General features: G+C 31.8%; 2 protein-coding genes across 2 annotated transcripts; both read right to left on the bottom strand.

Annotated features, from left to right (window-relative positions):
* Positions 1 to 4,909: 4,909 nt before the first annotated feature.
* LOC113694945 (uncharacterized) lies at positions 4,910 to 5,615 on the bottom strand. The gene is made up of 2 exons (XM_027213871.1): positions 5,560 to 5,615; positions 4,910 to 5,484 (listed from the first exon to the last, which is right to left on the bottom strand). Exon 2 carries the CDS (start codon positions 5,480 to 5,482, stop codon positions 4,988 to 4,990), a length of 495 nt encoding a protein of 164 aa, XP_027069672.1. The 5' UTR covers positions 5,483 to 5,484; positions 5,560 to 5,615; the 3' UTR covers positions 4,910 to 4,987.
* Positions 5,616 to 11,050: 5,435 nt separating this feature from the next.
* Positions 11,051 to 11,754, bottom strand: LOC113694986 (uncharacterized). The gene is made up of 2 exons (XM_027213929.2): positions 11,710 to 11,754; positions 11,051 to 11,634 (listed from the first exon to the last, which is right to left on the bottom strand). The coding sequence occupies exon 2, from the start codon at positions 11,630 to 11,632 to the stop codon at positions 11,132 to 11,134; it is 501 nt and encodes a 166-aa protein (XP_027069730.1). The 5' UTR covers positions 11,633 to 11,634; positions 11,710 to 11,754; the 3' UTR covers positions 11,051 to 11,131.
* Between the last annotated feature and the right edge of the window lie 11,849 nt (positions 11,755 to 23,603).

Genomic DNA, 23,603 nt, shown 5'->3' with positions numbered 1-23,603 from the left:
CCAATTTCATTGCGATTTTATTCAATTAATTGTAGGTTAATTTAGAATGTGCATACAGCAATTTTATATACATTTTGCTTTCATCTATCTTATGGTACATGTAAAGTGAACTCTAGCGCATTAATCAAATGGTTACATGTGTTGAAATTTCCACAAGCTTGGGTAAACGAGTTAATTTTATTTACTTTTATGAAATTGACATTGGTATCGTTTCTATTGGTGCACAAAGACAAATTACAAAAAAGATAAGACATTACTCATAAGAATTAGCTATGCTTCAAGAGGTCTTCTAACTTTGAAAATGACTACGTAAAATCAATAGAATTTATTTGTGAAGAATGGATAAACATAAAGTAAATAATATAGTAACCAAGTAACAAGAAAAGAGCAATCAACTAAAGTCCATTGAAGATTGACATGATATACTTTACATTAGCTATCAACTATCAATTTGGAGCAAAACTATGAAAATGATGGTAGAGAGACAATGCTCATTGCCACCTCATTGAGACCTCCGGCTGTATTTAATTGTCCGAGATGTTCAATTGGAACGGGACGTTCAATGTAGACCAAGGGCACAAACGGTCGTAAGTAACAACCGTTATAAATGATGTAATATTTTTTAAATAAAATGTAACTTTACGTGAATTATTTGTAAAATTTAATAACAGAAATACAATTATTACATATGAGACTCATATAAACAGTAGCAAAATATCACACCTCTGTTGTAAGGATGTACAGGGAGTTTACATAGAACTACAAAATGTTTAAAAAATGTTAGACTGTTTAGGAACGGTTGATCTGCCCCGCTCCGTTCAATGCACTTACGCAAATAATTAATCATAATTGTTGTTGAGAAATTCTATGGCGTCTGATTTTCGCTTCAATCTCCATGCTTTAACTGCGACTTCAAAATAACCCAAAGATATGTCAAGGTGACAAATCCAAAATTGGCTTCCACAAAAAAGGCTTGGATGGGCCTCCCCAGGATTTGAACCCTGATCCCTTTGGATAGGTGACAGGTGTCGAGCCTGTGCAATAATAAATACCTACTCGAGAAAAATGAATTTTTCTATGTATAGTAGTGAGTAGGGTCGAATCCACAGGGACTGGGAAAAATTCGATTCTTTTCAAGTTCGGGACACGGGGGATTTTTATCAGAAATAAACTAAAAATAATTAAACAATTTAACTAAAAATAATTAATTAATTAATACAAATTTAAATAGCAATCAAATAAATAATAAGTAAATTCTAGCCAAGGATACAACTACGCAGACACAGTCCATTCATCCGATCATTGATGCAAAGAAGGTTCACTTAATTTTATTAACAGGTTAGTTATAGTCGCCGATAAACTCTAACGACCAGCTTTTCCTTAATTTATTTATAATCAAGGTACGACCGTTGATTACCCCTAACCAGGAAATACTCCTAGGTACGACCGTAGGAATTAATTTCCTAATTGCATTAAAAACTAGAAAAGCCTAACCCAAATTAATAACACGCTACGAGGGTTATTTAAATCAGATTGCATGTCCCCCTAGTATGTGAAAATACTAGTTGTCACTAATATTAACCAACTAAACAATTACGGATTTAATTGATTAATTTGACAGGAGATTAATAAGTCAAATTGCACATCGGGCCCTTGATATCCAATTAACAAAATAATCCCATGGAAATTAAAATAGAAAACATGCAAATATTAACAAATTAAGGAACACGTAAAATTAATTAGATCTCACAGATATTTGGGACTGCGTCTTCGCGTTGATCCTTGACTAGATGAGAAAATTAGCCACGCCTCATAAGAAAATTCCCACGCAATTTAATTGAATTTAAAGACATCATCTTTCTTCGATAATTGAGAGAGTGAATAACAAAGCTCTCGGAAGAAAATAAGAAAATTGCACAATAGAATTCAACAAACCAAAACAACTCCCTATTCTCTCCTCTGGAACATCCCTCGGAGAGAAAAACTAAAAACTCCTCTATCCTCCTACGGAGCTTATATTGAGAGCAAACTCCAAAACTAGTCTAATGTCTTTTTGAAGCTTGTTTCTGCAATTCTCCTCTGCACTAGTTTTCATAAGAGAACTAGTTACGTAGGAAGCAAATAGAAAAGCTACTTTCATCATCAAAGTCCACCTATGGCTAATGAGTACATCTCCCAAAAGAAGAACACATTTTCTAAATCAATGTTACGTGGTCCCCGCAGAATTGTCTCCTTTTGATTTCTTATTGTTAGTGGACTTGCCAGGACTTAATAATAGGAAGGCAACTCTTCATCAGCAATTCCGTTGGTTTGCACAATTTGGGCTGATTGTGGAAAGTTTCTCACGTGTGGAGAAATCTTCTCAAGAAGGTCCCCTTTTAGCACTTTTCTGCTCCACTTTCTGAAATTATATCCAAATACCAAATATAAATATATATTGACAATTAAAGCAATATTTGGCAAGGATAAAGAGGAGAATTAACAATAAAATTACTAACAATTAACACCCTAGCAATAGGTTCACCAGGGTTCGAATTCTGGGGAGACCCATCTATCCAAAGGGACCAGGGTTCGAATTCCCCATCCAAGCACCAGAGGCTCGATGTCTGAGACAGTGCCGAGGTGACAAATTCACAATTGACCTCCACAGCTGCAAAGTTGGTACGTCGCTTTGTTGCTTCCTCTTCAGTCAATCATAGCAAAAATCAAAATTAAGATGATCAACCAAAGGAAGCCACGTGGCTTTGCTGCATTCCTGATTAAATTAAGATGATCGTTGGACGTATGTTAGACATATATTATAAAAAAAATGATAAATGCAATTTTCAAACTGACATTGAGTAGAGTAATATGTTTAGCAAAATCTTTTAACCTTATTTCCGCAACCAAATATATATTTTCTTGAACTCAATTTTGATGTTGCAATATCCACAACAGCTTTTTTTTCTTTATTTTTTGTGTAAGTGGAAGGTTTCGAATCTGAGATTTCTTACTTACACTCCCTTTTTCCATATCATTCAACTCATTTCTCATCCCATACCCACAACACTTAACAAGTCATGAGGAGGATTATCAAAATTTTAAAATAGGTAGAATGCAGAAAGTACCAAAATAAAAGGGATTGTACAAAATTGACTATAATAGTCGGTTCATCACTCTCTAATTGAGATACTATCTAATTTAAGCTTACAGGTAATCGATCTTAAATAAAAGCTATTCCGAGGGGCTTGATAGGTCGAACTATATTGACAAACCATTGTCAAATTTTGGATCTTATAAAACATATTGGTATAATGTGCTTGAAAAAAATGACCACTTGATCATTAGCTGTTATGCATATGAACCTTAGAAACCATATTACATGATAGATTTTTACTAACGTGCTTCCATTAAAATTTGGTACAATAAGATAAATTGATGATGATTTGAAGAATATAGTATGAATCATGAAAGTATTTGACCGTCTATGAACTATCAGCATAAAGAGAGTGATTTAACAATAAAATGTAGGAGAGAATACTGTCTAACCAAATGCTGATGAACCCAGAAACGCAACGAAAAATGTATGCATTTCTTCATTTAAATGGAAAAAGTTGAGGAATCTAGAGATATATGATCACCGTCAGCAATTAATGCCAACAATAAACTTTGAAGCAATTAAGTCAATTAATTAGTTTGAATTACTAGAAGCCGAACTTAGGAACATAAGGATCTAGCATTCCTTATCTTCCCAAAAGAAAAGCCTGCTCATTATGGTTGACAAGTGTCACACAGTATTAAATGAATCATACTTTTTACAAATTATAAAATTTGAGTAAGAATAATGACATATTTTACGAATTATGTATAAAATTCTAATGTTGCAGTACCATTTATAGTTATCTAGACACCAAATCTTAGACCAGCCAGAATGCAGCAAGTGCAACATAAAACTGATAGCACAAACTGACAATAAGGATTGGTGCATTATTTTCTAATTGAGGTGCTGGCTAATTTTAAGTAAACTTGTGGGTAATCAATCTTTCCCAGAAGCAAGTCTAAGAGGTTTGAAAGATTACGATCATATTGACAAGCCTTCGTCAAGCTTGAGATCTTGTAAAACATATCGGTATAATGTGGTTGAAACAAGGGCCTCTTGATCATTAGCCATTGTTTGCGTACTTAATTAATTGTTTAAACCTAAGAAATAAAATTATTTGATAGGTCAAATTTTGGTGCAATAAGATAAATTGACAATGATTTGAAGAATATGGTATGAACCACTAAAGTATTTCAAAATAATCTTAACATGCTAAATAATTACAGAGTCATTCATACAAGATCACCATATGCAAAGGAGTAATTTAAGAGTAAAAGGGCAAAAGATTTTGATCTCATATTGGCTCAAAGATGTAATACTTTTAGTTATTTATCGATTGGTAGATTAAAGAGAGAAATTCATCATGACAATTTTTAAGAGAAACCTGTCTAAGTCTAACAAAAAAATAGTGACCCTATAATTGTAACGAAAAATATATGCATATCTTCATTTCAATAGAAAACATTGAGGATCTAGAGAAATGTCATCACTGTCAAGAATTAATTGCAACAATAAATTTTGGAGCAATTAAGTCAATTAGTTAGTTTGAATTACGAAAGTTCAAAACTGGGAACTTAATTGCCTTCTCTAGCAGTCCTTATCTTCCCCAGAGAAAAGCCTGTTCATTGTGTCTGACAATGGCGTCATTTCTCATAGTGCACAAAGATAAATGAAAAAAGACAAGGTATTACTCGTCAAAATTATCTATGCTTGAAAAGGATGGCTGACTATGAAATTAACTTCATAACATCGAAATCAATATATAATTTATTCTGTGAAGCATGGATAAACATAGAGTGAATAAAAATGGTAACCAAGTATTAAGAAAAATACCCATCAACTGAAGTCCATGAAGATTAAGATGATATATTTTACATTAGCTATCCAATATTTGGATCAAAACTACGATCATGGTAGAGAGACAATTTCAATTGACACCTCATTGAAAGCTTTAGCAGTATTTAGTTGTACGACATATTCAATTGGAACGCGGATTGAGAGTAGATCAACGCACTTGAAGTAATAATCATAACCGCTGTTAAGAAATGCCAAGGTGGCTAGTTTTCGCTTCAATTTCCATGCTTTAAACGCGGCTTTACAGTAACCCAAAGTTATGTCAAATTGATCCACACACAATTTGGCCACCTCCCGAAAGCGGCCAGTAGAATTCAACGAAAAATCGAAAGTTGATTTTCGGAGGATAACATATGCATTAGTAGTGCAGATCATGGATTTGGCAGCAAAGTCTGGTTCTTGTGGGTTGCTCTTTAGGCAGTCATAGCACATATCATAATAAATGCCAATCTTTTTGCATACACCAACGATCGCCGAGTCATCGCCTTGGACTCCTAAGTTTCCCCACAAAAGCCAGGCAAACAAGCAAAATCGACCAAAGGAAGCCATTCCTGCTTAATATTTAGATAATCGTTAGACAAACGTTAGACATATATACAAAAGATGTATACAAGAGAGTACTTTACCAGTACAAGGTAGAAGAGAAAATTGTCCAACCAAACGCTGATGAACCAAGAATGCAATGAAAAGTGTATGGACTTCTTCATTTAAATAGAAAAAGTTGAGGATTCTAAAGAAATGTGATCACCGTCAGCAATTAATTTCAACAATAAATTTTGGACCAATTAATTCAATTAGTTAGTTTGAATTACGAGAATCCAAACTTGGGAACTTACGCGCGCCTTTTTTTTAAAATAAAAATCATAATTACATTTATGATATGGTTAAAAACAAAAAAGCTCCCGGTGGTATATCTAATACACAGAAAAGTCCCTCATAATTTCAAAACATATAAAACGACACCCCATGTTTTGAACTAAATTGTAAATTAGCAGAGTTCGTTAAATTTAGCGGAAAACTTAACGGAATCTGGTAAACTTAAAGGGAATCCGATAAGTTTAACAGTCGAGACCTCTTGTTTTCCGTTAAGTTTACGAGTTTCTGTTAAATTTTCTGTTAAATTTATCGGATTTAGTTAAGTTTAACGAATTCTGTTAGTTTACAATTTAGTTCAAAATATGAGATGTCGTTTTGTATATTTTGAAACCACAGAAATTTTTTTTGTGTATTAGGTATATTACAAGGATTTTTTTTAACCCTTATAAGATTTGCACTAATAACAAAAAATAAATCATTAGACATGTCATGTGAACAATAGTTCTAAAGGATTTGAAAGGTGTATGGATATACCCTATATGAAGAAATAAGAAATATTACATTATGAATCTCCAATCTATTTGATAGGTTGCATTTTTGTTGTTAAATGCACGATTGTTTTCCCTTTGATTTTGACCAAATGTTGCATTAATTTGTAGATTCTACTCATATTTGGTAATTGGTGTAGGTTGTAGGGATTCGAACAAAAAGGAATTAAAGATGTGATTTTTAATTGAATTTTTGTGTGATTTAGCATGGGCGCGTCAAGGTTTAAACCTTGCATGTTCAAGAAGTTCGAGATTTGACACGTGATCTCCAATTTTAAATTAAAGTTGTGAAGTCAAATTCTTTACCGAATAGATAGTCTTCTACTTTTATTAGAATACTAGTCTAGGCTATTTTTTAGGACTCTTTAAAACAGTTTGTTGGATTATTAGGATTAGGACTTTGTTTTTAAAGAGTAGTTTAGTTGAAATAGGAGACCAAGCAAAAGAGGATTGCCGTATATCTTTTCTTTTTTTTTTTTCTCACGAATTGAGGAACATCGTGGGGGACATATTAACAATATTTGTTAGGCTCATGAATAAAGAATTATGTCCCACATTGGTTCGAAAGATGGAGGAAGGGCAGTTAATATGTAAGTAAAGGTTCGAGACCTAATATCTTAAGATTTTGGATCAGAGTTGGATTCCTAATTTACATATTGGACTCTTTGATAGTCTCTCTTGAGACATTTTTCCCTAACAAGTGGCATTAGAGTTTCATACTACGAGATTAGGTTACTCATGACAAGTGGATTCTTCTCGAAATTGAATTGGTGAAAATGCTCTTCTTGGTGGTAGACCGAAATTCTAAAGTGTTAAGGAGTTTGGCTAATGTTGGATCAAGTGTGTCATGAGTTTGGTACGAGATCCGGTTAGTGTTAGACCAAGATCCAAAAATTTAGTTTGGATTTTGAAGAATAGTGGGTCCATGATTGAGAGAAGAGGTGACCTTAGGTGTTATGGTGGACTTGCACTGAGTATTAAAGTGGGGTTGAAAAAGAGCTTATAAACTTGAATTTAATGTGAAGGGCTACTCATGAAGGGAGAGATTTTTTGTTAGATTCATTAGTAAAGGATTATGTCCCACATTGATTTGAGAGATGGAGAAAGAGCACTTAATATATAAGTAAGGGTTCAAAATCTAATAGTTTAATTTTTTAAATCAGAGTTGGATTCCTAATTTACATATTGGGTTCTTTAATGGATTTTTCGAAGCACTTTTTCCTAACAAGTTGTATCAGAATTTTAGGTTGTGACACTGAGTTACCCATAAATAAAGTGAATTTTTCTTGAAATTGGATCGGTGAAATTCTTTTCTTAGTGGTGGACCAAACTGCCAAAGTGCTAAACAGTTTGATTAGTATTGTACCAGATGCACCATGGATTTGATAAGGGATCCAGTTAATGTTAGACCAATGAGTTAAGGGTTGACAAGTATCCAAAAATTCAGTTTGGATCTTAAAAAAGAGTGAGTCCATGATTAGAAGAAGAGATGACCTTAAGTGTTAAAGTGAGTTTGTTTTGAGTATTAAAGTAAGTTTGAGGAAGAGCTTATAACAACCTGGATTTAATATAAGGGGTTAATCAAAAAGAGGGAACTTATGGGCAAGTATATTTTTCTCGAAATTGGACCGGCGAAAATTCTTTTCTTGGTGATGGATCAAAGTGTCAATGTGTTAAAGAGTTTGACTAGTGTTGGATCAGGTGCGCCATGGGTTCGGTAGGAGGTCTGATTAGTGTTAGACCAAGGAGTTAAGAATTGGCAAGGGTCCAAAAATCCAGTTTGAATTTTGAAGAAGAGTGAGTCCATGATTGGGAGGAGAGGTGATCTTACGTGTTAAGGTGGACTTGCATTGAATATTAAAATAGGCTTGAAGAAAAGTTTTGTAAATTTGAATTTAATGTGAGGAGATACTTATGAAGGGAAAATTTATTAGATTCATGAGTAAATAATTATGTCCCACATTGGTTCGAGAGATGAAGAAACTAATATGTAAATAAGGGTTCAAAACCTAATAGTTTAAGTTTTTGTGTCAGAATTGGGTTCTTGACTTAGATATTGGACTTTTTGATGGGCTCTCTCAAGGTATTTCTCCCTAATAACATTTTCTTTTTCTTTTTTCCTCTTAACTCTTCGTCTAATAATGGAAGAGTGTTCTTGGCAATTACTTCAACAATTTTGCATGCAATTTCTTGAAGAAAGATGAACTCAACTTTTCATTCTAGTCAAGGAACAGTGAAAATTTTGGTTCAATTAAAATTGTGATATCAGATTGATTATATTTATTTCTTTTGTTTACTGGTATTTATATGTTCTTTGATTTAATTTTTAAGATTATTATATTATTTCAATATCCAGGGTCTAGTGTTTAAATTACTCTAATAATCTAAAACTAATTAGAGTAATTAAATCCATAATAGTTTAATTACTTTAAACTAATAGTAACTGGCATGATTGAATGTGTCAGGGAGATGTATGAGCTAATTTAAAATAACTCTCGTAGCATGTTATTTGGTTAGAATAAGGTTCTAAGAAATTGAACTCTAAAATCATACCTAGAGTTATTTCTTAATTAGGACAGTGATTAACGGTTATACCTTAATCATCAATACATAAGAAAAATTGACCGTCATCACTTGTTTGACAGTTATAACTTGGTTTTCAGTTAATAAACGAAATTATTATTGTATCAATGATCAATTGAGTGAATAATTTTCAAAGTTATTCCTTGGTTAGAGTTTATATATTATTGCTTCAATTTTAATAAATTATCATTTAATTTTTATTTATTTATTTATCTGAATTATTTAATTATTCTCAATTTTATAAAAAATTCCCGTATTCTAAATTCTAGAAAAAACGAATTTTCTTTAGTTATCGTAGATTTGATTCTACTCACCGCTATATACAAAAATTTATATTTTATTTAAATAGACATTTATTATTGTTTAGGTTATTGTAAATGATGATATCGATCTCTTTGAACCCCACAAACATCTGTGCAAGTCTCCTCCCACAGATTTTTTTGTTTAGTTACTTCTAACCCAAGTATCAAGTTAGGATTTTTGGGAACTTAAGGATCTAGTATTCCTATCTTTCCAAAACAAAAGCTTGCCCGTTGTTGATGACAACTGTTACACGCTGTTAAATAAAAGGAAAAGTCTATACTAAACAATTTAGGACTTAAGCCAAAAAAACAAATATTAATAAATAACTCACCTTCTTGATTTTAGAGATTCCTATATTTATATCTATGGCTTATGTCGTGATTTATAATTTTTTTTTTTGTAGGAGGACTCTAAATAAAATTATATTTTTCCTAATTATGTCAAATCTTGACCCTACATAACCAAATATTAGTAGTTTAAAGTTACCATTTTTTTTCACTATACATGGTTTTGAATTTTGTTCTTTTTTTTTATCCTTGTGGATTTGAAACATTGGTTTTTAATTCCTATATTTCATCTTCATTAGTCAATGAACATTCTTGTTCTTCCTGTTTTTTCTTGATAAATTAACCTATTGTTTAATAATAAATTATATAAATCGTTGCCATATAACAAAATGAACAGCTCAATAACAACCCAGAATGGAGATGCAGTTGTTGATGAATATTGATGTTTTGTGTTATATTGATTACCAGACGCTTCGGCATATGAGAAAAAATATTAAAGAGTTGCTGAGGTTCAGTCGGAATTCTTTTTAGTACAAAAAGTTGTACTCCCTCCTTCTCATTTTGTATGTTCCAGTCAAAGCTAGATAGGTTTACACATTAGTTACGAAAGCACCTATTTCCCTTATTGCCCTTAAATTAAATTTCAATAATTGGTTAGTTGTTTAGTATTCTAAAAGGAGGCACAACTATCAAAACGAAAAAAATGAAAATTCTAACATTATTTATTGGGCAACCATGACTTAAGTGCTTTTTTTATGAAAATTGTCGGAAAGGTACAATAGAATTGTTAGGGCTAATTCATTTCCATTTTGCCAAAACAAATATTTTTGGACAAATTGAAATAGAAACTAGGATGCATAAAATGGGACGGAGTGAGCAGTTAACACCATATTTTCTCAAAACAGAAGGATAAAAAAAAGTTAGGTTTTTTAGGTGTACAAGATGAAATTGGAGCGTGGTATTTCCATTGACTATATGAATGTATGGTAAGTACTTACTTTTTTTCGTACTTTCTTAATTGTTTTATTTATTGGATCTTTATTTTAATGTAGGTTTAATTTTGTACCAAAAGGATTGCATTCGAACATCTAACTTTAAATCGATTTTCCAATTTATGTTAGTACAGTTAATTATTTCATTCCTTGCTATGCCTTCTTTATTCCTCCATTTATTTTAAATTCTGTGCTATTTAATCGATTATGGCACGGCGATGGAAGCAAGATGGACTTGCACAGTAAGCAAGATGTAAGTTTTTTTCTTTGGAAAGAAGCAAGATGCAAGTTTTAAGAAATTAGCTCGCTCCTATACGCACACACATACATATACATATATATAATATTGTTCCTAAATTGAGTTTTTACCCAATTCATATTTCTCTACTTTTCCTTCTTTAAATTAGAATATAACGCAATGAAGATAAATGAAAATGGCATCATTTCTCATGGTGCACAAAGATAAATGAAAAAAGACAAGGTATTACTCGAAAAAATTATGTATGCCTCAAAAGGATGCCTGACTATGAAATTAACTTCATAACATCAAAATCAATATATAATTTATTTTGTGAACCATAAAGTGAATAAAATGGTAACCCATCAACTGCAGTCCATGAAGATTAAGATGATATATTTTACATTAGCTATCCAATATTTGGATCAAAACTATGATCCTGCTAGAAAGGCAACTTTAATTGACACCTCATTGAAAGCTTTAGCAGTATCTAATTGTATGTCATATTCAATTGGAATGGGTTCGAAGAGGTGATCAACGCACTTGAAGTAATAATCCAAACCGCTGTGAAGAAATGCTAAGGTGGCTGGTTTTCGCTTCATTTTCCATGCTTTAAGTGCGGCTTTACAGTAACCCAAAGTTATGTCAAATTGATCCACGCACAATTTGGCCACCTCCCGAAAGCGGCCAGTAGAATTTAACGAAAAATCGAAAGCTGATTTTCGGATGATAACATATGCATCCGTAGTGCATATTATGGATTTGGCACCAAAATCTGGTTCTTGTGGGTTGCTCTTTAGGCAGTCATAGCACATATCATAATAAATGCCAATCTTTTTGCATACACCAACGATCGCCGAGTCATCGCCTTGGACTCCTAAGTTTCCCCACAAAAGCCAGGCAAACAAGCAAAATCGACCAAAGGAAGCCATTCCTGCTTAATATTTAGATAATCGTTAGACAAATGTTAGTCATCTATGCAAAAGATGTATACAAGAGAGTACTTTACCAGTACAAGGTAGAAGAGAAAATTGTCCAACCAAACGCTGATGAACCAAGAATGCAATGAGAAGTGTATGGACTTCTTCATTTAAATAGAAAAAGTTGAGGATTCTAAAGAGATGTGATCACCGTCAGCAATTAATTTCAACAATAAATTTTGGACCAATTAAGTCAACTAGTTGGTTTGAATTACGAGAATCCAAACTTGGGAAGTTAAGCACACTTTTTTTTTAATGAAAATCATAATTATATTTATGAGATGGGTTAAAATAAAAAAAAACCCCATATGGTATATCTTATACAGCAAAAAGCCCCCGTGGTTTCAAAACATACAAAATGACGCCTCATGTTTTGAACTAACTTGTAAACTAATAAAATTCGTTAAATTTAATGGAATCCAGTAAACTTAACGGAATTTAACGAAATCCATTAAGTTTAACATCCGAGACCTCATGTTTTCGTTAAATTTTCATTAAATTTACTGGATGTCGTTAAGTTTAACGAATTCTGTTAGTTTACAATTTAGTTAAAAATATGAGATGTCATTTTGTATGTTTTGAAACCACGGGAGAATTTTTTGCACCATAGGGAGCTTTTTTGTATATTAGGTATATTACAGAGAACTTTTTTGGTTTCAACTCTTATGAGATCTGCACTAATAGCAAAAAATAAATCACTAGATATGTCATGTGAACAATAGTTCTAAAGGATTTGAAAGGTCTATGGCTATACCTTATATGAAAAAATAAGAAATATTACATTATGAATCTCTAATGTATTTGATAGGTTGCATTTTTATTATTAAATGTACGATTGTTTTCCCCTTGATTTTGACAAAATATTGCATTAATTTGTAGATTCTACTCATATTTTATAATTGGTGTTGGTTGTAGGAATTCGAACAAAAAGGAATTAAAGATGTGATTTTTAATTGGATTTTTGTGTGATTTAGTGTGGGCGCGTCAAGGTTTTAACCTTGCATATTCGGGAAGTTCAAAATTTGGCACGTGACCTCCAATCTTAAATTAAAGTCATGAAAGTCAAATTTTTCACCGAATGAATAGTTTCTTACTTTTGTTAGAATACTAGTCTAGACTATCTTTTAGGATTCTTTGAAAACAGTTTGTTGGATTATTAGGATAAGGACTTTGTTTTTAAAGAGTAGTTTAGTCGGAATAGGAGACCAAGCAAAAGAAGATTGTCGTATATCTTTTCTTTTTTTCTCACAAAGTGAGGAACATCATGGGGGACATCTTTTCTTTCTTGTTGAAAACAAGAACAACATTTGTTAGATTCATGAATAAAGAATTATGTCCCACATTGATTCGGAAGATGGAGGAAGAGTAGTTAATATTAAAATAAGGATTCAAGACCTAATATCTTAAGATTTTGGATCACAGTTAGGCTCCTAACTTATATATTAAACTTTTTAATAGGCTCTTTCGAGGCGTTTTTTCCCTAACAAGTGGTATTAGAATTTCATATTACGAGATTGGGTTACTCGTGACAAGTGGATTCTTCTTGAAATTGAATTGGTGAAAATTCTCTTCTTCCTAGTAGATCGAAATTCTAAAGTGTTAAAAAATTTGGCTAGTGTTGGACCAGGTGTGTCATGAGTTTGGCACTGGATCCGGATAGTATTAGACCAAGATCCAAAAATTTAGTTTGAATTTTGAAGAATAGTGGGTCCATGATTGGGAGAAGATGCGACATTAGGTGTTAAGGTAGACTTGTATTGAATATTAAAGTCGGGTTGAAAAAGAGTTTATAAACTTGAATATAATATGAAGGGCTACTCATGTAATGAGAGATTTGTTAGATTAATAAGTAAAGGATTATGTCCCAAATTGGTTTGAGAGACAGAAAAAGAACACTTAATCTATAAGTAAGGGTTCGAAATCTAATAATTTAATTTTTTTGAATTAGAGTTGAGTTCCTAACTTACATATTGAGTTTTTTGATAGGCACTCTCGAGGTATTTTTTTTTTTAACAAGTGGTATCAGAATTTCATGTTGCAAGATTGAGTTACTCATGAACAAAGCAAATTTTTCTCGAAATTGGATCGGTGAAATTCTCTTCTTATTGGTGGATCGAAATGTCAAAGTGCTAAAGAATTTGATTCATATTGTACCAGATGCACCATGGGTTTGACAAGGGATTCGATTAATGTTAGACCAAGAAGTTAAGGGTTTACAAGTATCCAAAAATTCAGTTTGGATCTTGAAGAAGAGTGAGTTCATGATTGGAAGAAAATGTGACCTTAAGTGTTAAATTGGGTTTGCGTTGAGTAATAAAGTAGATTTGAGGAAAAGCATGTAAACTTGGATTTAATATAAGGGGTTATTCATAAAGGGGGATACTCATGGGCAAGTATATTCTTTTCAAAATTGGATCGGTGAAAATTTTCTTCTTGATGGTGGATCAAAGTGTCCAAGTGTTAAAGAGTTTAACTAGTATTGGATCAGGTGCGCCATGGATTCGGTAGGAGGTCCAGTTAGTGTTAAACCAAGGAGTTAAGAATTGGCAAGGGTCCAAAAATTCAGTTTGGATTTTGAAAAAAAATGGATCCATGATTGGGAGAAGAGGTGATCTTACGTGTTAATATGGGATTGCGTTGAATATTAAAATAGGCTTGAAGAAGAGTTTGTAAATTTGAATTTAATGTGAGGAGATACTTATGAAGGGAGAAATTTATTAGATTCATGAGTAAAGAATTATGTCATACATTGGTTCGAGAGATGAAAAAATTAATATATATAAATAAGGGTTCAAGATCCAATAGTTTAAGTTTTTGGGTCAGAATTAGATTCTTAACTTACATATTAGATTTTTTGATGGGCTCTCTCAAGGTATTTCTTCCTAATAACGTTTTCTTTTTCTTTTTTCCTCTTGACTCCTCATCTAATAATGGAAGTATGTTCTTGGCAATTGCTTCAACTATTTTGCTTGCAATTTCTTCAAGCGAGATGAACTCAGCTCTTCATTCTAGTCAAGGAACAACGGAGAATTCGATTTAGTTAAAATTGTGATATCAGATTGATTATATTTATTTCTTTTATTTAATGACATTTTTATGTTCCTTGATTTAATTTCTTTTGGTTATTATATTATTTGAATATCTAGGGTCTAGTGTTTAAATTAATCTAATAATCTAAAATTAATTAGAGTAGTTAAATCCGTAATTATTTAATTACTTTAAACTAGTGGTAACTGGCATGGTTGAATGTGTCAGGGAGACATATGAACTAATTTAAAATAACCCTCGTAACATGTTATTTGGTTAGAATAAGTTTTTCTAATTTTCAAGACAACTAGGAAATTGAACTATAAAATCGTACCTAGAGTTATTTCTTGATTAGGACAGTGATTAACGATCATACTTTAATCACCAATATATAAGGAAAATTGACCGTCATTACTTGTTTGGCAATTATAACTTATTTATCAGTTAATAAACGAAATTATTATTGTATCAATGATCAATTGAGTGAATCATTTTCAAATTTATTCCTTGGTTAGAGTTTATTTATTATTACTTCAATTTTAATAAATTATCATTTAATTTTTATTTATTTATTTATCTGAATTATTTAATTATTCTCAATTTTATAAAAATTTCCTGTATTCTAAATTCTAGAAAAAACGAATTTTCTTTAGTTCTCGTAGATTTGACTCTACTCACCGCTATATACAAAAATTTATATTTTATTTAAATAGACATTTATTATTGTTTAGGTTATTGTAAATGATGATATCGATCTCTTTGAACCCCACAAACATCTGTGCAAGTCTTCTCCCACAGATTTTTTTGTTTAGTTACTTCTAACCCAAGTATCAAGTTAGGATTCTTGGGAACTTAAGGACCTAGTATTCCTCGTCTTTCCAAAACAAAAGCTTGCCCGTTGTTGATGACAAGTGTTAATCGCAGTTAAATAAAAGGAAAAGTCTATACTAAACAATATTGGACTTTGATAAGAGTATATTTTACGTATTTTTAGTGTACTTTATTAATTAGTTTTGGTGTGTTTTATTTAATTTTATAAATAATTAACTAAGATTGTAGTGAAAATATGCATTTTGTGGTTAAAGTGTGAAAATTGCATTTCTATTGATTTTTATGGTAAAAACTTCATATTTTGTAGGTTTAATGATTCAATCATCAAATGAAGTGCATTGAGAAGATATTTGGATGATTGAAGATGGATTAAAATGGTGAAAATAAAATATGAAGTGTAAAAGGAAAAATGCAATTTGAATCAAGAAAAGTCAACTTTGACAACTCTGACACGTTTTGGTATTTTAACTATATCTGGAGCTACACAGATTCGATTGAGGTGATCTTTATACCATTTTGAAGCTAAGAGATAGATCTAAATTTGGTATGAAGACATCAGAATCTAATTCAGCCGTTTTCATTGTCCAAAAGTTAAAATACCGAAATTCAACTCAGCTGGGAAATGCAACTTGAGAACAAAAGAATCAAACAAAAGTCAGCTTTGGCATCTGTTGGTATTTTGGCTATATCTTGGGCTACATATATTGGATTCAGATGATCTTTATATCATTTTAAAGCTAAGAGACATATCTACATTTGGTATGAAAACATCAAAGTTCAATTCGGCTGTTTTCCTGGTCAAAATGTCAAAATACAGAAGTAAAAGTCTGCTGCTGAGAGCTGAAAACGCGGAATTGACCAGTCAGTGGTATTTTTATCATATCTCGGTCTAGACAGCTCCAAATTGGATGATTCTTGAGGCATTGGACAGCTATTTCAATGGACTACAACTTCTATGTTTTGCACAAGAGCTAATTCAGCCGTCATCATAGAGAAAATAGCAGTTGAAATAGCCAGATTCTGGTCAGAAATAGCTGCTGGTACAACCTGTTTTCTCCTTCAACAATTTACAGCAATGGATGAACGTATGACAACCAATTAGCAGCTGTAAAAGGGATGTTTCAAGCCTCATTTCCTGATTGAATTCATCTATATATAGCCATGGACTTACAGGATTCAAAATAACTTGGGGGAAGGCTAGAGAAACTCACCAGAAATGTAGTTTTCACTAGAGTTTCCTTGGTTCATTAGTATAGTATAGGTAGAGTAGTTTATCCATCTTGTATTTGTAGTTAGATTTGGATAAAGATTGGAGGAGCAAAGATGAAGAGGTTGATCTCATGTGACAAGGGTGATATCTCTTCTACTACTTTCTCTCTTGTATTGGATTTCATGTTTAATTATAATACAAGTTGGCTTTGTGTTTTTATTATGTTTAGTTAAAGTTTATGCCTAGAGTTATGGTTGAACATGCTATATTTTGTTAATGATGTTTATTTGGTTATTTGGTCATATTATTTTGAGCAAGTTATTTATCACTTTTGGTTATCTAATCATGATTAACTGGCCATTAATTATGATAATCTTAAGGTGTTAAGTTTGCAATGAAAATTGGAATTTAACACTAGTTCAAAGAAGTGATAAGCCTAGGGAGTACACTCACGAAAGTAGAGGTGCACTTATGCGGTTTAAGTGACTTGTTTCATGTAATTTCATAGAAGAAATGAACTTGTAGTTAATTTCATAACCACGAGAGTAGGTATGGCTTAATTACAAGTATAGTTGATTCACTACGAAAGTAGGTTTCACATACATTAGGAAATTACGCCATAACTAATCAAGATAATAGCATTCACTTAACCGATAATCTCATTTGCAAGAGTAGTAAGAAATTCCATATCTCTAGGAGGTTTCTAGTGTTATTTTCTTAAATTTTATATTTGTGGTAGTCTAAATAATAAAGGAGTTTGAAAACATCGGTAATTGCATTCTTCCCTGTGGGATCGACCCTTAATACCTTATACTCGCTCACGATTCGTATACTTGCGATAAATCGCGTATGGGGTATTTAGGAATTTATAAATGTAAAACTTGATTGGGATGAGTTTAATATTATATGTATACCCCGCGCACGTCAAGTTTTTGGCGCCGTTGCCGGGGAAGATTTGGCAATATCGGTGTGAAGAGCAACTTTATTAATTTAGACAATTTTTCTTATTTTTGTTGTTTTTGTTGTATCTTATGTGTATAATTTTTACATCTATAGGAAAGTATATCTAGTAAAGTGGAGAAAATTATGCCTACATTTTGTATATTTGATGAAAATTCTTCTTTTCATCTAATTTTATAAGATAAGAAATTAATATGGTTAATAAGTGTCATACTCTCCTCATGATTACTCTTAGAGGGAATTTTATTATATATTGTTAAAAAAAAAAAAAAATGGTTATTCTACTCCAATGATTCTCGTACCGAGTAACCGGGGGTTGGCATCTACAAATGTCGACATTCGCGTAAAAAGGTACTTGAATTAAGAGTATGCAAAGCAACTTGAGTATGTGAAATGTTGAGTAACCGGGGATCTGCATCTAAAAATGTTGATTTTCGCGTCAAAAGGCATTTTTCACAACTTAAGTAATATTTAATCCTTAAAATATATATATATATATATATATATATAAAGAAAAAAAAAAGTAAATTAAATCCCTCTTTAAGAAAAATAAGAAGTTGATCATGAGATTAGTTAGCATCTTTATTGACTATAGGAGTTGCTTGCTTGCGAAATTGGATAAAAATAAGAAGTTGAGTTGAATTGGTAAAATTATGGTATACTTGGCTCTTCTTTGCTTGATATTATGAGTACTTGAACTTAATGGAAAGATCACATAAGGGTTATTTACCTTGATTCAAGGAAATGGAGTTGAAATACTACATATGTTTATTTTAAATTTTTGGATCATTGATGGTTGGAATTTTATATTGCTTGAGGACAAGCAATGATTCAAGTGTGGGGGTATTTGATAAGAGTTTATTTTACGTATTTTTAAGTGCATTTTATTAGTTAATTTTGAGTTGATTATTTAGTTTTATAATTAAAATAAAGAGGTTTTTGGTAAAATTATATATTTTTGGTAAAAGTGGATAATATTGCATTTCTATTGATTTTAATGGTAAAAACTTCATTTTTATGCAGGAATGATGATTCAATCACCAAAGGATGTCAAATGAGGTAAAAAATAGAGATTTTGTGATAAATTCAAGTGGCAACAAGAAGAATGAAGTGAAAAACGTTCAAGTGAGGAAATGCAATACAAGTCAGTTTTGACACTCTTCAGTATTTCGATCATATCTTAGGCTACAAAGCTCCGATTTGGATGATTCTTGAAGCATTGGAAAGCTAACTCAAAGGGCTACAACTTTTGTGTTTTGCACAAAAGCTAGTTCGGCCTTTATGATAGAGAAAATCGCAGATGAAGTAAGGCCAAAGTGAATACGCGAGTACACAAAACGTGACTTGTAACCGCGTTTTGTGTAGGCGCGTTTTATAGCCGAAATTCTGCAATTTGACTCAGCCAATTCTCTTGTGTTCATACCACTTTCCAGCTATAAGATGCAAGGGAATTCGGTGCACATGCTTCAGAAGACAAAAGGGCAAGAAAAGTGGCTTATTTTCAAGTCAAAAATATTGGTTTTTGACTATGCTAACAAAGTGGAGATTTGGGAATCAAATGATAGAATTTGACTTGGAAAAATGGAGCATTTGAGTGTTTTTTATGCAGAGATATGGGGAGAGATCTGAGAGCCATTCGTAGCTTAGCTTCTTACAGAAAAACATAGTCTCTCTAGCTAGGTACTTGCAAGGGACAATTGAGGTTTCATCTTGTAATCATCTAAGTTCAAGACAAGGAGATTTTTGGAAGGCTTCACCATATCTTGGCTAAGACTTTCTTTACTCTGTTTGTATTTGTAATTCATGATGATTTACATTAATGAAGTTATGAGTGTTTCATCATTCATGAGTAGCTAATTTCCTTTATCTAGGGAGTAGATGAAGCTTATAGCCAAATGATATGAAGTGATTGTTATTCATTCTTGTTATGTCTTGTATTAACTTATCTACTTGTGTATGTTGGATTACTTGTTGTTGCTTGATCACCAATAGCAGGTTTATAGTTATTTTTATTCATTGAGAAATGGTAAAAATAATGGAATGACACAAGTAGAACTTGAGTTGTATATTCATGAGAATAGAAATACGTTCAAGTGGATGAAATCTGCATTTCATGTGTGAATAAGAACAGATTTAGTATTTACCAAGAGATTAGGACAAACTAATCTGTTTTAACCCATTATTATCATGAGAATGTGATTTTGGTATTTCTGGAAATGAATCATTGGTTAAACAAGAGCAGTAACAAGTGTTGAATTAATTCATTTTAGATCTTTTGTGTCATAAGTGGAATCTACATCCCTAGATCTTAATATTTAGTGAATTCTACTCCTATTGTGAAATTGCATTTATCTATTTAAGAATTTTTGTAGTTGAATTAAATTCTGAAGTTTTTGCTCAAATTAATTGTAAGTCTAAATAATAGAGTAAATTAGTATCTAATAATTGTTTTAAATTGCTCCTCGTGGGATCGACCCGATACACATCTCGTACTACAATTGCGACCTGTATACTTGCAGTCCAACGGGTGTAAATTCGGAATTAAACTTGCACTTAAAGTAAAAACCCGTCAAGTTTTTGGCGCCGTTGCCGGGGAAGATTTGGCAATATCGGTGTGAAGAGCAACTTTATTAATTTAGACAATTTTTCTTATTTTTGTTGTTTTTGTTGTATCTTATGTGTTTTATGTCATTTTTTTTTTAGTCAACTTTTATTTTTATTTTTTTTTTCTGTTTTAGTTTGTGTCTTGGAATCTATCCTTCTTAACTAATCTTACTTTTGAAATTGTTTAAAAGTAATTTTAGATAATGAGAAGGGTATGTCAATTTGGAGGACAATGCTTGAGAAGTGGAAGTTTGGAAATGGATGGTTACCAAGTGCAAAGCTCCTTCAACAGAGGTAACCAAGAATTTACTGAATGTATGTCTTTTGAAGATGGTTTAAGGTGCTTAAAGGCCAAATTTGATGTTATGATGTTACAAGTTCAAATGGACACAATTATGCATGAAATTGAACAAAGAAGGAATATTAATGCTTTTAATTCTTATCATGTGATTTGTGACTTGTGTGGAGATTATCATGATTCTAATACATGTATGCAAGTACAAAATGTTGAATATTATGATGAATCAAAGCATTACAATCCTTGTTTTGATCAATATAGTGCTAATTGGAACAATTCTCCTGCTTATGGTTGGGATAATCAATGTACTTATAATAATTCTTCATATTTTTACGATTACCAACCTGAATGTGTCCAATATGAACCAAAACCATCTTGGGAGTTGGCAATTGAAATGGTAGCTAATGATTCTAAGCCATCTTGGGAGTTAACTTTAGAAAAATTAGCTAATGCAACTTCCGACCGTTTTGATAGGGTTGAAGAAAGAATAGATGAACTGACTTCTCACTTTAGTAGAATACAAGAGAAATTACACGCATTGTGTGAAGTTATTTCTTCTAATGATATGCAAAATGATCCTAGCATGAATGGTGGGAATGTTGTATGTGAAAATGGGTTGCATTTTGATGAAAATGATGAATCTCAAGTGTGTTTTAAAGAGCAAATATCCATTTCACATGATAATATCTTTGGAACTAACTTTGAGCCTCAAGAGGTGAGTTTTAATGACTCATTTTTCACCCCTCTTGAGGAGTGCATTGAAAGTATAGGTTCTAAGGGTATTGCTGCCCAAGATACTCTCATGGCATCCCTGTTGGTAAGTTCTCAAGTGGTGTATTTTCAAGATAATATTCATGAAACACTTGGAATAGATAAGCCACTTCCATCTCTCACATCATTAGAACATGTGACTTTTGCTATAAAGTCACCTTTTAATGATCCACCACGACCTAAAATGGTGGATTATTCTTTAACCAAGCCTCCTTGAAAAGTGAGGTTCAAAAGTCGAGCCAATGACTATAAACAAAAGCGCTTATTGGGAGGCAACCCAATGTTTTGGCTATTTTATTTTGGTGTGATTTCATGTTTAAATTATGTATTAAGTTATTTGGTTATTTTTCATTTGTTTCTCATTTTCTATCTTTAGGTTAATATTACTAATGGTTATCAAATGGAACGCATGAAGCATTGGAAATAAGTAGACAATGGTTCGTGAATTTCATGCTTTGGCATTTCGATCGCAACAATAGGGGAGTATTACTTTTCTTTATCTTGATTTTCCTTTTTACACATTGAGGACAATGTGCATGTTAAGTGTGGGGGGAAGAATTGAGATTATATACATTGTATGTGATTGACTTGTTGGTTGCAAATATTGGACTTGTGTTCAAATTCAAAATTTTTTCAAAATCTTGTCCAAATTTGAGAATTTGCCCCAAAAAGTTTCAATTTTTTAAATTTTATCCAAAGGGGTTACAAGTTTCATACCATTAGTAGTTCAAATTTCTTCTACATTTGAGATAAATATATGTGACTTGAAAACTTCTTTTCTCATTTAATTTGGAAATGACTATTATGTGATTATAATTCGTGTACTTATAGGAAAATATATCTTGTAAAGTGGAGAAAATTATGCCTATTTTTTTTTTTTTGCATATTTATTGAAATTTCTTCTCTTTATTGGATTTTATAAGTTAAGTAATAAATATGGTTAATAAGTGCAATACTCTTCTCATGATTATTCTTTTAAGAAAATAATTATTATCTTTCCTGAAGAAGAAAAAAAAAAGAAAAAAAAGAAAAAAGAAAAAAAGATTTGTTCTACTCCAATGATTCTTATACTTAGTAACCGGAAGTCTTCATCTACAAATGTCGGCTTTCGCGTAAAACGGTATTCGAATTAAGAGTATGCAAAGCAATTTGAGTATGTGAAGTGTTGAGTAACCGGTGATTTTCATCTAAAAATGTCGATTCTCGCGTCAAAAGACACTTTCACAACTTAAGTAATATTTAGCTACACTATATGAATAAATCGCTCTTTAAATTGGAATAAGAAGATGATCATGAGTTTAGGAAGCATTCTATTGACCATATGAGTTACTTACTTGTAAGATTGGGTAAGGATGAAAAATTGATTTGAATTTGTTATAATGACGGTATAATTGGCTCTCCTTTACTTGATATTATAAGTACTTGAGCTTAATTGAATGATTGCATAATGGTTGTTTACCTTTTTTTTGAGAAAATGAAGTGGAATGGTGCACATATGTTTATTTTCAAAAATTGAATCATTGTTGGTTTGTATTTCTTATTGCTTGAGGACAAGCAATGGTTCAAGTGTAGGGGTATTTGATAAGAGTATATTTTACGTATTTTTAGTGTACTTTATTAATTAGTTTTGGTGTGTTTTATTTAATTTTATAAATAATTAACTAAGATTCTAGTGAAAATATGCATTTTGTGGTTAAAGTGTGAAAATTGCATTTCTATTGATTTTTATGGTAAAAACTTCATATTTTGTAGGTTTAATGATTCAATCATCAAATGAAGTGCATTGAGAAGATATTTGGATGATTGAAGATGGATTAAAATGGTGAAAATAAAATATGAAGTGTAAAAGGAAAAATGCAATTTGAATCAAGAAAAGTCAACTTTGACAACTCTGACACGTTTTGGTATTTTAACTATATCTGGAGCTACACAGATTGGATTGAGGTGATCTTTATACCATTTTGAAGCTAAGAGATAGATCTAAATTTGGTATGAAGACATCAGAATCTAATTCAGCCGTTTTCATTGTCCAAAAGTTAAAATACCGAAATTCAACTCAGCTGGGAAATGCAACTTGAGAACAAAAGAATCAAACAAAAGTCAGCTTTGGCATCTGTTGGTATTTTGGCTATATCTTGGGCTACATATATTGGATTCAGATGATCTTTATATCATTTTAAAGCTAAGAGACATATCTACATTTGGTATGAAAACATCAAAGT

The sequence above is a fragment of the Coffea arabica genome, chromosome 6e, assembly GCF_036785885.1.
Source record: "Coffea arabica cultivar ET-39 chromosome 6e, Coffea Arabica ET-39 HiFi, whole genome shotgun sequence".
Taxonomy (NCBI): domain Eukaryota; kingdom Viridiplantae; phylum Streptophyta; class Magnoliopsida; order Gentianales; family Rubiaceae; genus Coffea; species Coffea arabica.
This window is presented reverse-complemented; position numbering and strand designations above follow the sequence as displayed.